Source organism: Mastigoproctus giganteus, chromosome 10 (genome assembly GCF_048544385.1).
Source record: "Mastigoproctus giganteus isolate SK-2022 chromosome 10, ASM4854438v1, whole genome shotgun sequence".
Classification (NCBI taxonomy): Eukaryota; Metazoa; Arthropoda; class Arachnida; order Uropygi; family Thelyphonidae; genus Mastigoproctus; species Mastigoproctus giganteus.
This window is the reverse complement of record NC_143584.1, coordinates 189,139,276-189,152,293: the sequence shown is the minus strand read 5'-3', so window position 1 is coordinate 189,152,293 and position 13,018 is coordinate 189,139,276. Positions and strand designations below refer to the sequence as shown.

The following is a 13,018-nucleotide window of genomic DNA, read 5'->3' as shown; positions in this document are numbered from 1 at the left end:
CACCCCCAGGTCCCTTTCATTCTCTACCACTGTCAGTGTAGTACCACAGAGTTGATACGTTGCTCTGGGGTTGCTGTTTCCCATGTGTAGTACTTTACATTTGTCAATGTTAAACTTCATTTGCCACCTCTCAGCCCATCTGCTCAATCTTTCCAGATCCTGTTGCAGCAGCATAGTGTCAGTAGTGTCCTTGACAACCCTGCCTACCTTTGTATCGTCTGCAAACTTGGACATTAAGCTTGATATACCATCATCAATATCATTTATGAATACAGAAAACAATAATGGACCCAACACTGAGCCCTCGGGGACTCCACTAATAACATTAGTCCACGACGAGCAGTGTCCATTGATTACCACTCTCTATCTTCTCCCCCTCAGCCACCCCTTTACCACAGCAGCAATTTGCCTCCAATGTCACACTCCTCCAATTTGTGCAGCAGTCTTCCATGTGCAACAGTATCAAAAGCCTTTCTAAGATCCAAGTATATAATATCAGTTATTCCCTGCATCCAGTCCCTTTGTGACTGCATCATAGTATCCAATCAAATTGGTCAGGCAAGACTTCCCCTTAACAAAACCATGCTGTGTCCGAGCTATAACTAAAGTCTTGTCTAACTGATCCTGCAGTCCTTCTTTAACTAGTGCCTCCATTAATTTTCCTGGAACAGAAGTTAAACTCACAGGTCTATAATTACTTATGTCAGCCTTTGATCCTCCTTAGTGAATTGGGATCACATTTGCACATCTCCAGTCTGTGGGTACCTCCCCTGAGTCCAAGGAAGCTCTCATAATTATGGCTAAGGGTTTGCTTACTTCCTCTGCTGCCTCCTTTAATATAACTGGATAGATCCTGTCCACCCCGGGTGCCTTTCTTGTGTTTATCTTCAACAATTTCTCCTCCACTTTACTCAGTTATTACAAGATTCTCTAGCTTACTGCTAGAGTTGAACACACCTCTGGCTTTCCCCTCGCTAAATAACTCCTCATGTGTGAATATCGACGCAAAATATTCATTTAGTTTGTTAACTAGCTACCTGAGCAGGATCATCAACAGTTGACCCATCGATATCCACTGATTCATCCCCTTCCTTCTAGAGTTTACATAAGTAAAGAACTCTTTGCTGTTTTTCTTTGCATCCCTTACCCAAGATTTCTCGTAATCTGCCTTCACCTGCCTAACCTCCTTTGTAACTTGGTAACAGATCAACTTGTATCTATCATAGGCTTCTGTGTCATGTGTTAATTTCTATGTATCCCATGCATGTTTCTTCTCTGCCATATGCCTCATCTGACATCCATTTATACCTAAACCTTGAACAATATTTCTTAGTTGGTATGTAAAGCCTAGTAGCTTCCAAGATAGGTTCTTTGAATGCTTCCCATTTTGCATTTGCTGTTGGTAACATCATCAGTTGGTCCCACTGTATAGAATTTAAATACTGTCTCAGTCCATCGTAGTTGCCTTTATGAAAGCAATAACCCTTCCCTTTACCCCTAATGGTAGTTACCTCTGAGTAAATCCTACTTCAGCACACTGTGATCACTGCCACCTAGTGGTTCATTTATCTGCAGATTCTTAATGCATGAAGAATCACTGCTGATAATCAAATCAAGAATATTCCTCCCTCTAGTTGCCTCCCGAACATGCTGATGTAGAAAACCATCCAATAAATCTACAAAAGCCTTGCTAGTGTGTGTGTGAGTGACCAGCCCCCAAATTCCAATCAATATCTGGGAAATTAAAATCTCCCATTATAAGACTCTCTGATTTACTGGCCCACTCTATTTCCCTGTACAGTTTCTTATTATACTCATCAGAGTCATTAGCCCTATAGCACACTCCTATTCTCAATTTTGATCTCCCAATACTTATGTCACACCAAACTGACTCGACACTGCACTGTCCAGCGATGTCCACTGACTTCACTTCCTTGGATTTTATGTATTTCTTAACTAATAGCGTAACCCCTCCTCCCATCCTATCCAGTCTATCCTTTCTGTAGACGTTTTACTCCCCAAATTCCAGTTCTGCATTCCTTATATCTGTGTGACACCACGTCTCTGATATCCCAACAATATCTGCCTTTGATGTTTTGAGCAATACCTCAAATTCATCAAATTTATTTACTAAACTCCTAGCATTGGTGTACACGCAAGTATACATGCACCTATTTCTAGTCTTAGCTACCCTAACACAACCCATGTATTTACTTGTACCGCAATAACTCCCAGCAGTCTCTGAAATATCCTGCATCTTGTTTTTCAGGCTTCTCCTCATTCCAATAGAAGCAGTGCAAGAATCTCTTTCACCTCTGCCAGTAGCTACTGTTAATCTATTCGTCTTTGTCTCCCTCCAAGCTAGCAGTTTTCCGACCCACCTAACACTGCCTCGATAGCATCAGCAAATATTCTTGCACCCTTTCTATTTAAGTGTATCCCATCCCTGTAGAAGCAATCTCTCCTGTTAATAAGTACAGTCCAGGCTGAAAAAAATTCTACCCCTTGGGCCTTGCACAATCCTTCCAGGGCCGAATTGATCGACAAGGCTCTCATTATATACTCCATCCTATCGTGTCTGGGCAGAATTGCAGACACTTTCAAATTCAGCCCTATTTCACAGTTTTTTTTCAACAGTGACCTGTACTTGTTAAGCAATTCTGCCGGTCTCCTACTCTTGATATCATTAGTGCCAACGTGTACAACTATATCACCTTTTGTGCCCTTAAAAGATGATATCTGCTCTACAAGTAAATAGCATACCCTGATTACTGTGATTAACCACCCTACTGGACTCAACTAATAACATTAGTCCAAGAAGAGTAGTGCCCGTTGATAACCACTCAATCAAAGTATATTATGACAAATATTTTTAGCATCCATTTCCTTTGATACTGTCATTCTATCCAATCAGATTGATCAGACAAGATTACCCCTTGACAAACCCATACTTGACCGCAGTATAACTTCATTCCTGTGTAGATAGTCCTGCATTACTTCTTTAACCAGTGACTCCATTATTTTCCCTGGAGCAGATGTCAAGCTAATAGGTCTTAATTACTCATGTCACCCTTTGATTCCCCTTTTATGAATTGGGGATATATTTGCACATGATCAGTCCATATGGGCCTCCCCTGCTTCCAAAGAGTTTTCATGGAAGTCCACCTTTGTCCTACTTATTTTTTTTTTCTTCTTCTGTTAATATAATTGAATAGATCCCATCTAGCCCAGATGCCGTTTTTACATTTTGCTTCAACATTTTCTCTTTCCTTTCAATTCTTACAAAATCATGAATTGTCAAACTAATAGAGCAAGCTTATCTGCGAAAAGATCTAAACCTCCAAGCACTTCCTAATTCATTTCACAAATATACGTGGTCTCAACGATGTCAGTTTCCACTTGCAGTCTGCCAAACCCCATGTACTTTTTCTGACAGAATCTCAGTTATCGGTTGATTCAACTACTGCTCATCTCAGATGCCCAAATTATTCGCTGTATGATTAATTTCGTCTCAAAGGTGGTACTTGTGCATATGTCTGTTCTGATATTCCCTGTCAGAGACTGGGCAATTTGGAATCTCCTCTTTGATCTTCTCTGCCTTAAAATCTCTCTACCCCATTGTGTCAAATTCATCTGTTGTCTCTTACCGTTCTCCCAACTCCACTAATCATTTGGAGCTCTTTGAATTCCTCTCTTTGTAACTTGACTTTCTCCAGTCCAACTTTCCTAACAGTGAGGTAATTTTCCTTGGTGATTTTAATGTTCACAACTCCAGCTGGCTTCCTTTTTCTAGTCACACCGACCCAGCTAGTCGAGATGCTGAGGCTTTTGCAATTACTAATGACCTTGCACAGATTGTTCATTTACCTACAAGAATACCAGACAATCCTAATCATACAGCCAACACACTTGATCTTTTTCTCACAAACAATCCTAAGTACACGGTCGAAGTGAGAGATCCTTTAGGCACTTCAGATCACAACCTGGTGATTGTCTCTTCTCCAGTGGAGCCTTTATCTCATAGCTATTCACAACCTCGTGTTGTTTGGCATTACAAGAATGCAAAATGGGATGACCTGCGAGATTTCTTTTCCTTGGTCGGATTACTGTTTCAAAACTTCTGATGTCAACTTTTGCTCAGATCGTGTCAGTGAAATTATTCTTGCAGAAATGGAATCCTTTATCCCACACTCCACTTTAAAATCTCATCCTTTATCTAAACCTTAGTTTTCCAATAAATGTGCTAAGGCAAAGAGAAGAATGTTGCATATCGTAATCGACTCGTTTCTAATTCTTCAGTTTCATTTTCTGCCTACACCAAAGCTCGCAACAATTGTAAAGCAATTATTAATCGGTCCAAACTAGAGTTTCAACAGGCTAAGAGTAGAAAACTTGATTCTTGCCCTAATGGTAGCCAAGCATTCTGGTCTCTTGCCAAAGTTATTCGCCATAACTTTTGCCCATCTCTACTCCCACCCCTGTCCAAACCAGATGGTTCTGTTGTCACTTCAGCCAAGGATAAAGCTGACCTGCTAGCATCCCATTTTTCTTCCAACTCATCTATTAATGATCTTGGTAAAACACCTCCCACCATTCCCAACATGCTCCATTCAATGCCTCCTGTGGGCTTCCGTTAGAAGGATTTTGACAAATCTTGATGCTAAGAAAGCTCCAGGTCACGATGGCATTTCTCCACTTGTTCTCAAAACCTGTGCTCCTGAACTTACTCCTATTCTTTGCTGCCTTTTTTCACTTTCTTATTCCAAAGGTGTTTTTCCTTCTGCTTGGCAATTTGCTCATATTCAGCCAGTTCCTAAAAAGGGTGACAAATCCCTCCCATCCAATTATCATCCCATTGCAGTTACTTCTACTCTTTCTAAAGTAATGGAAAAATCAATTAACCGCCAACTCTTAAACTACCAGAAACATTCCGTCTGATCAACGATTTCCAGTATGGATTCCGTCAGTGTCAATCCACTGGTGATGTTCTGGCTTATGTTACCCTTTTATGGACTAATTCAATGGAAAGGTTCGATGAAACACAAGTAGTTGCTCTTGACATCTCAAAGGCTTTCGATCGTGTTTGGTTGTTTTTGGGGGTTTTTTTTTTAGGAGCATTAGCAACTAAGACCATATTGCTCCTGGCGTATGCAGCCCCCTCAACGTGGGCACCTGTACGTGGTGAGGGGACCTCCCAGTGATGCTGCTGGACTTCCAGACTAGCATCACTGGGATCTAACACCCATACCTTGGTTCCAGGGTTACATCTTTGGAATCCGGCGTGTGCAGCCGTGAGCTGCGACCCGTGGATTTCAGAAAGGGGGATCCTGGTGGTTGAGGGGCCCAGCCTTAATACACCACTTTGGCCCCTGCTTCGACAAATTGGGAGGTCCCGGACCGGCCCGGCTGGGATCAATCGGCGGGTGCTTTTTTGCTGCTAGTGTCAACTGCGTTCCAATAAGTCTCCCTCCCTTTGGGACGGGATAAAGATTTATTGGTAACCCATTAAATGGTACTCCTAAGCGAACTTGGCGTCCCATTCTTGTAAGCAGTACCTGCTAGTTCAGGAGTGGGCGTCCACTCGTAGGGTATCTATTATTTGGGTCTGAGGGCCATCTAGCCCTTTTCATTAAAAGTTTTTTAGTGAACCGGTCATTCCAAGTTTGTGTCAGCTCCGTTCTCTCTCAATCTTTTTGTCAAGCAGAAAGAATCCTGAACGCCACATCCATAGGGGGAATACCGATCAGTGTAACACCCCACAAAACTGAACTCTTCACGAGTTGTCATTTCAGAGTGGGATCTTCTTCGTGTCTCTGAAGAAGAGATCTGCTCTGAACTAAAAGACCAAGGAGTGACATCTGTCAAGAGAATATCAATGCGGAAGGATAGGAATCTCCTCCCTACCCGAGTCCTCATCCTAACATTTAACACCCCACGACCTCCAAGTTCCATCAAGGCAGGCTACTTAAACTGCCCAGTGAGGCTTTACATTCCAAACCCACTGAGGTGTTTTAGATGTCAGAAATACGGCCATTCACAAACAGCTTGTCGTGGTAATCCTGCCTGCGCTCGATGTGGTGCGAAAGACCACAAGAGCAAGGAATGTTCAGCTTCCAAGCCAATTTGTATAAATTGCCAAGGAGAGCACCCTGCCTATTCTAGAGCATGCCAGAGGTGGAAGGACGAGAAAGAAATTCACAAAAATAAAAACAGAGCTGAACATATCCTATAAGGAGGCCAGAAAACGCATTCAACCAATAAATAGCGGGAAACCTTCATACGCCCAGAAGGTTTCTGCGAAGTGCACCATCGGTACACAAACCGAGATGACTGTACCACCAAAAGAGTCATTTACTCCAATTGCACGCTATTTATTGCGTTCACAAAAGCCCACCCAAAAAACTCAGTCAGCTGCCACTCCTATTCCATACCTCCTAATGCTCCACCACTACCAAAACCAAGTACAATCAAATACAACAATGGAGATCGAGGATAAGGAGGTATCAGATGACCCAGTCCTGGAAATCTTTGCAGAAGAAGATATGGATACAGGTCAACGACCTGTGTTTCCAAAGAAAGATAAAGCCAGGACTGAGAAAATGAAGCCCTCAGCCCTTCGGAAACCACCTGATGGACCTAACAAATCCAAATAATGGGTAAGTTTAAATTTCTACAATGGAATTGTCGCGGATTCCGTTGAAATAGTGGCAACATCAAGGCGCTCCTGAGTAAGTATGAGCCTACTTGCTTTTGCTTACAGGAGACATTTAAAGGCAAATGAGGAAACCCATACTTCCGTAACTTTTTAGTTATTCGAAAAGACAGAGATGCGGATGGACCTGCCCATGGAGGAGTTGCCATCCTTGTGGGTAACCACACCCCATTTCAAGCTACACCACTTACCACCAACTTAGAGGCTGTAGCAGTTCAAGTTACTGTAGGGTTTCTCTTAACTGTTTGTTCCATCTATTTGCCACCTGGGAATGACATCCCATTGATGATCTCATTAGACAATTGCCGCCCCCTTTTTTGTTACTAGGGGATTTTAATGGACACAATACTCTGTGGGGTAGTGCTGACATCATTAGCATTAGTAGAGGCATTTGATGCAAGAAAGCAAGCTTATGCAGCATCAGCCAAAAAAAAAAAACAAAAAAAAACCCACTTTCACTTCACCCCTCTGTTCGTTCAAAATACCTGTCCAGCTGAGCCTTAAACTTATTTAGGCTATCAACCTCCACTACGAGGGATGGAAGTATGTTCCACCAACCAACCACCCGCTGGCTAAAGGCAAATTTCCACACGTCTATCCTACATCTGTCTTTCCTCAATTTGAATTTACGCCCTCTCAGGTGATTTTTCTGAGCTAGAGGAAGAATCCCATCAGCACGAGCATGCTCAAACCATTCAAGGCTTTATACACCTCTATCAGATCACCTCGCTGGTGCCTAGTCTCCAGACACTGTAATTTGCAAAACTTAAGCCTTTCTTCGTAAGAGCACCCCTTTGTTCCATTCACTAATCTTGTTGCCCTTCTCTATACTCATTCCAGCAGCTCTACATCCTTCTTGAAATGAGGCCTCCAGACCTGTATACAGTACTCTAGGTGTGGCCTGACCATTGCCTTATACAAGGGAATAATCACTTCCTTATCCCTGCTGGAAAAATTCCTGTATATCATTGACAATACTCCATGAGCTACTCTTGCAGCCCATCTGCACTGTCAGAGAACTTCATATCTGCCTGCACAACCACCCCCAAGTCCCTTTCATTCTCTACCACTGTCAGTGTGGTACCACAGAGTTGATACGTTGCTCTGGGGTTGCTGTTTCCATGTGTAGTACTTTACATTTGTCAATGTTAAACTTCATTTGCCACCTCTCAGCTCAACCTTTCCAGATCCTGTTGCGGTAGCATAGTGTCAGTAGTGTCCTTGACAACCCTGCCAACCTTTGTATCGTCTGCAAACTTGGACATTAAGCTTGATATACCATCATCAATATCATTTATAAATACAGAAAACAATAATGGACCCAACACTGAGCCCTGAGGGACTCCACTAATAACATTAGTCCATGATGAGCAGTGTCCATTGATTACCACTCTCTGTCTTCTCCCCCTCAACCACCACTTTATCCATAGCAACAATTTGCCTCCAATGTCACACTGCTCCAATTTGTGTAGCAGTCTTCCATGTGCAACAGTATCAAAAGCCTTTCTAAGATCCAAGTATATAATATCAAAGCTATTCCCTGCATCCAGTTCTTTTGTGACTGCATCATAGTATCCAATCAAATTGGTCAGGCAAGACTTCCCCTTAACAAAACCATGCTGTGTCCGAGCTATAACTGAAGTCTTGTCTAAATGATCCTGCAGTGCTTCTTTAACCAGTGCCTCCATTAATTTTCCTGGAACAGAAGTTAAGCTCACAGGTCTATAATTACTTGTGTCAGCCTTTGGAAGGGGTTGGACATCAATGGAAGGGGTTGGACTATAGAGCACATGCTTGAAAACAATGACCTGGCCCTGCTAAATGTTGGACTTAACACCTTTTGCCATATGCCTACCTGTACTTTTACCGCGATCGATCTCTCTATATGCTCTCCCTCTCTCCTTCCCGTGTGTACATGGGAGGTTGAAGACAACATTTATGGCAGTGACCACTTTCCCGTAATACCCACCCTTTGCAAAGGGAGACCATGCCATCCGTCTAGGATGCCACGGTGGAAGATCGGTCACGCTGACTGGAATGCCTTCAAAGAACTAGCATCATTTGATACCAACAGTCATCAAAGATCCGATTAATGACGCGGTAAAGTACGTTACAGACACTGTTGTCCAAGCAGTGGCAATTGCAATTCCAAAGACTTCGTCTCGGTTTCCACCATTTCCAAAACCATGGTGGAATTCTAATTGCACTCCAGCAAGAAAATCTCAAAACAAGGCATGGGGTATTTTTGGCCGCTACCCCACCGCAGATAACTTAATAACATCAAACATGCACGTGCTAAAGCACGTTACGTAAGACGTCAGAGTCAGAAGGAATCTTGGATCAAATTCCCATCTTCTATCAACCAGGCTTCATCATCTAAACTTGTCTGATATAAGGTCCGGAAAATGAAGGGGAAATACACATCACACCCTTCCTTGATCCTGGAGCATAATGGATGTGCAATTGCAGACCAAACTACAATTGCAAACACTCTTGGTGAGACATTTGCCAAAGTGTCTGCCAAAACATCTTGCCACCCTGAGTTTCTGGCCCTCAAAAGAAATGCCGAAAGGCAACATTTGAAATTACAATCAAAGAACTGTGAAGAATACAATCAACCCTTCACAGAATGGGAAATGAAAGCAGCACTATCACTATCCCAGTCGAGTGCCGTAGGGCCAGATGACATCCATTATGAGATGATTAAGCATCTTTCGTCTGAATCTCTGGAACAGTTGCTCTGTTTGTACAACAGAGTTTATCTTGAAGATGAATTTCCGGACTCCTGGCATAAGGCAATCGTGCTTGCCTTTCCAAAGCCAGGAAAAGATCCAAAATTTCCAAGTAAGTACCGTCCAATTGCTCTGACAAGCTGCTCGTGCAAGATCTTGGAAAGGATGGTGAATGCCCATCTCATGTGGTATTTAGAAGCGAATGACCTCCTTTCCAAAGTTCAATGTGGTTTCTGAAGGAACAGGTCAACACTTGACCATCTTATAAAACTGGAAACGTCTATCCGAGATGCTTTCCTTAAACGCGAACACCTGGTGTCAATTTTCTTTGATATCGAAAAAGCATATGACACGGCTTGGAGATTTGGAATCTTAAAGGATATCTATTATCGGGGTCTGAGGGCCATCTAGCCCTCTTCATTAAAAGTTTCTTAGTGAACCGGTCATTCCAAGTTTTTGTTGGCTCCGTTCTCTCTCAATCTTTTGTCAAGAGGAAGGAGTTCCCCAACGGTCAGTGTTATGCTTTTCGCTATCAAAGTTAATTCTATTACTGAACAGCTTCCTCCAACTGTAAATAGCGCCCTCTTTGTTGATGATTTTACCGTCTTCTGTCGGTCATGCATCATGAGGGTTATTGAACGACAATTGCAGCATGCCATTGGCCATGTCAAAACTTGGGCAATGGCTAATGGTTTCAGGCTGTCACCTCAGAAGACCGTCTGCATACACTTTTGTCGCAAACGGAACCTTCACCCTGAACCAGAACTCAAACTCGGACAACATATCATTCCAGTAGTTCCTGAGACAAAATTCTTGGGTCTCACATTCGCTAAGAATTTGACATTTCTACCACATATCCGTCAACTACGGACAAAGTGCACGAGGGGATTGAATCTCCTTCATCCATTTCCACAAATAAATGGGGGGCAGACCGGTGCACTTTACTCCGCCTTTATCGTGTGCTTGTTCGTTCAAAATTAGACTATGGGTCCCAAGCATACGCATCGGCTAGAAATAGCGTACTACGGTGGCTAGATCCACTCCACCACCAAGCCATCCGAACAGCTATTGGAGCATTCAGAACATCTCCTGTCCAGAGTTTATACGTCGAAGCCGGTGAACCACCACTATTGCTCCGACGAAAGCAATTGTTGCTAAAATATACCTGCTATGTTGCTAAAACTAAAATCCCTGCCAGACAACCCAACATGGACTTGTGTTTTTGAGCCACGATGGGAAACACTTTATAAAACCCGTCAGACTGCTAACCGATCCTTTGGCATCCGTGCCCAAGAGCTTCTCAAAGAGCTCAATATCACCGTGGACAATGTTGCCCAGTCACCAAGGCAACCACTTCCACCCTTGCATGCTCGCTTACCATCATGTGACTTCTCCATTAAAAGTTGGAGTAAGTCCATAACTCCATCCTCTGTCTACCAACAACTCTATGCTGCCCACCGATCCGATTACTCTTTCTGCCTGTGTTCACCGATGGCTCGATTTGAAATATCGATGCTTATCGATTTGAAAGCAAGCATTAAACAGCATGTAGCCAACATCCACACTGCGATGCTATGCAAAACTGTCACACAGTCCTCAGTTTTCAGAATGTCATCTCAAGGTGAAGGGAAAGCACATAGAACAATACCTGTAGATTTCTAAGTTCGGATATTAAAATCTAATCCTAAGTTAAGTATTCTATCTCATGTTTACAGTGCCAGTTTCTCCCCTGGTGGCAGAAATTTGAACTAATTTTTTTTCTCTTCTACAAATTGCTTTCTATACCCTAAATGATATACCCACCGATTTTCACAGTGCTATCTCTAACCATTTTGACACTAGGGTCTCCTGAATAGGGAAACTTTTATAACTACCCAGTATACTGCTGTCTATAAATATTATTGAAGTGACAGATTTAATAAGTTGAATATTTCTATTAATGCCAATAGTTCTTGCTGTTTTACAATTAGATGTCATTAATCTGCTACACCTTAGTAATTTAAAAATGTAACTAATTTAGTAATGTGTAACAGTAATAATCATTATAATAATGATTATTATAATTTTGTATTATTACTATCAGCTATATAATAAAATTAACAAGTTATTTTTATTAAATTATTTTATCTGATTATCTTGCATGAAAAAAAATTCCTTAATTTCATTTGTTTATTAGATGAATAACAAGAAATTGTTTCTTGCAGATTGAAGAACTCACAGATATCTATAGTTTTATAATGCAGACTCTACAACTGGAATATCATGATTGACGCTCAAGTTAGTTAATTCAAACTGCTTGAAACAGTTGATCAGAATCTTATCGCTGATATTCACAAATTATTAAAATAATAAAACCCATCATATAATCTATGGCTGTAAATTCATGAATTAATTATATTCCCTAATAAATAAATTATATTCAGGGATTTAAAGTGACAATGAAATATTTGTATTCAAAGTAACTTATAAACCATGTAAGTTTTAAAAAATCTTATTTATTTGGACCACGTATTATTGATGTTTTCACATCAGTGTGATTCAACATCAAGTGTTAGGGAAATTTTATTGATATTTTTCAATTTTTTTTAAGCCTGGATATTTTACGTTATCCAAATTATTGTTTGAGTCTGGAACCAAACAAGTTATCATTTTTGGTTTAATAGAAAGGTTTTGCAGAATTTCAGGACAACATTCTTGAAAACCAAACTTTTGTCTTGGTTTTAGAACATTTGTATTTATAATATAGCATATGTTTTAATGCTTTTTACATGTATTTTCTGTATTTATGAAAGTGTTTTTATTAAAAAGATTGTAAAATGAAATCATATGCCTAATAAATATTGTTGCAGATATAAAAACAAGCTTTTTTTTTATTTTGCTTTGTCAGCAATGCCTGTTTTAATTTTCTTCCTTTTTTTATTATCAGATTTGCTAATTGCTTATGGATACCCCACTTCTTTATATGTTTTAAAAATATATAAAAAACTTTATACAAGCAGGGGATTGCAAATAATATGTGAAAAAATACAAAATCATAAAAATATAATAGTATCAATGTACTTTGAAGCATCCCACTACACACTTGACTGTTTCTGTCCTGCTCTTACTGCGAGGGACCAGTTGATTGTATTCCTTCTACCTATGGTCAGTTTCTCATTTATTGTTGCTTGTAGTAGACACATCTGATATTTTTGATAATTTTTAAGTTAAGTGAATTCTTAGTTTTCTTATTTTAATTAACCATGCGTTCAAAGCAAAGTTCTGATGATAAAACATCATTAAAAAAAGGAAAACCAAAAGTTATGGTTTAGATGTTAAATTATGAGTTATACATCATAAAAATAGAATAACTTTGATAAACTTTACTTAACCTTATGTTGTTCCAACATGTTTTAATAAAAAAATGTCTAATAAAATGATTCTCATTTTTCGGTTCCTTCGATCCATTTTTTTTTACTATGTACAAGTACATAAAAATACAAAAATTTGGTCCCCCATTTTAAGTGGAATTTTCTGGAACCAATTATCCTCAGATAACAAGGACCCACTCCCTGTATATCACAAATATTGATAT

At 40.6% G+C, this 13,018-nt stretch overlaps 1 protein-coding gene across 1 annotated transcript in view; it reads left to right on the top strand.

Moving 5' to 3' along the window:
* Window positions 1-11,919, top strand: part of LOC150079662 (prolyl endopeptidase-like) — a 128,966-nt gene extending 117,047 nt beyond the window's left edge. Inside the window, 1 exon segment of the mRNA XM_090383385.1 lies at window positions 11,649-11,919. Within this exon segment, the coding sequence (XP_090239511.1) occupies window positions 11,649-11,714 (66 nt within the window). The 3' untranslated portion in view covers window positions 11,715-11,919.
* Window positions 11,920-13,018: the final 1,099 nt, after the last annotated feature.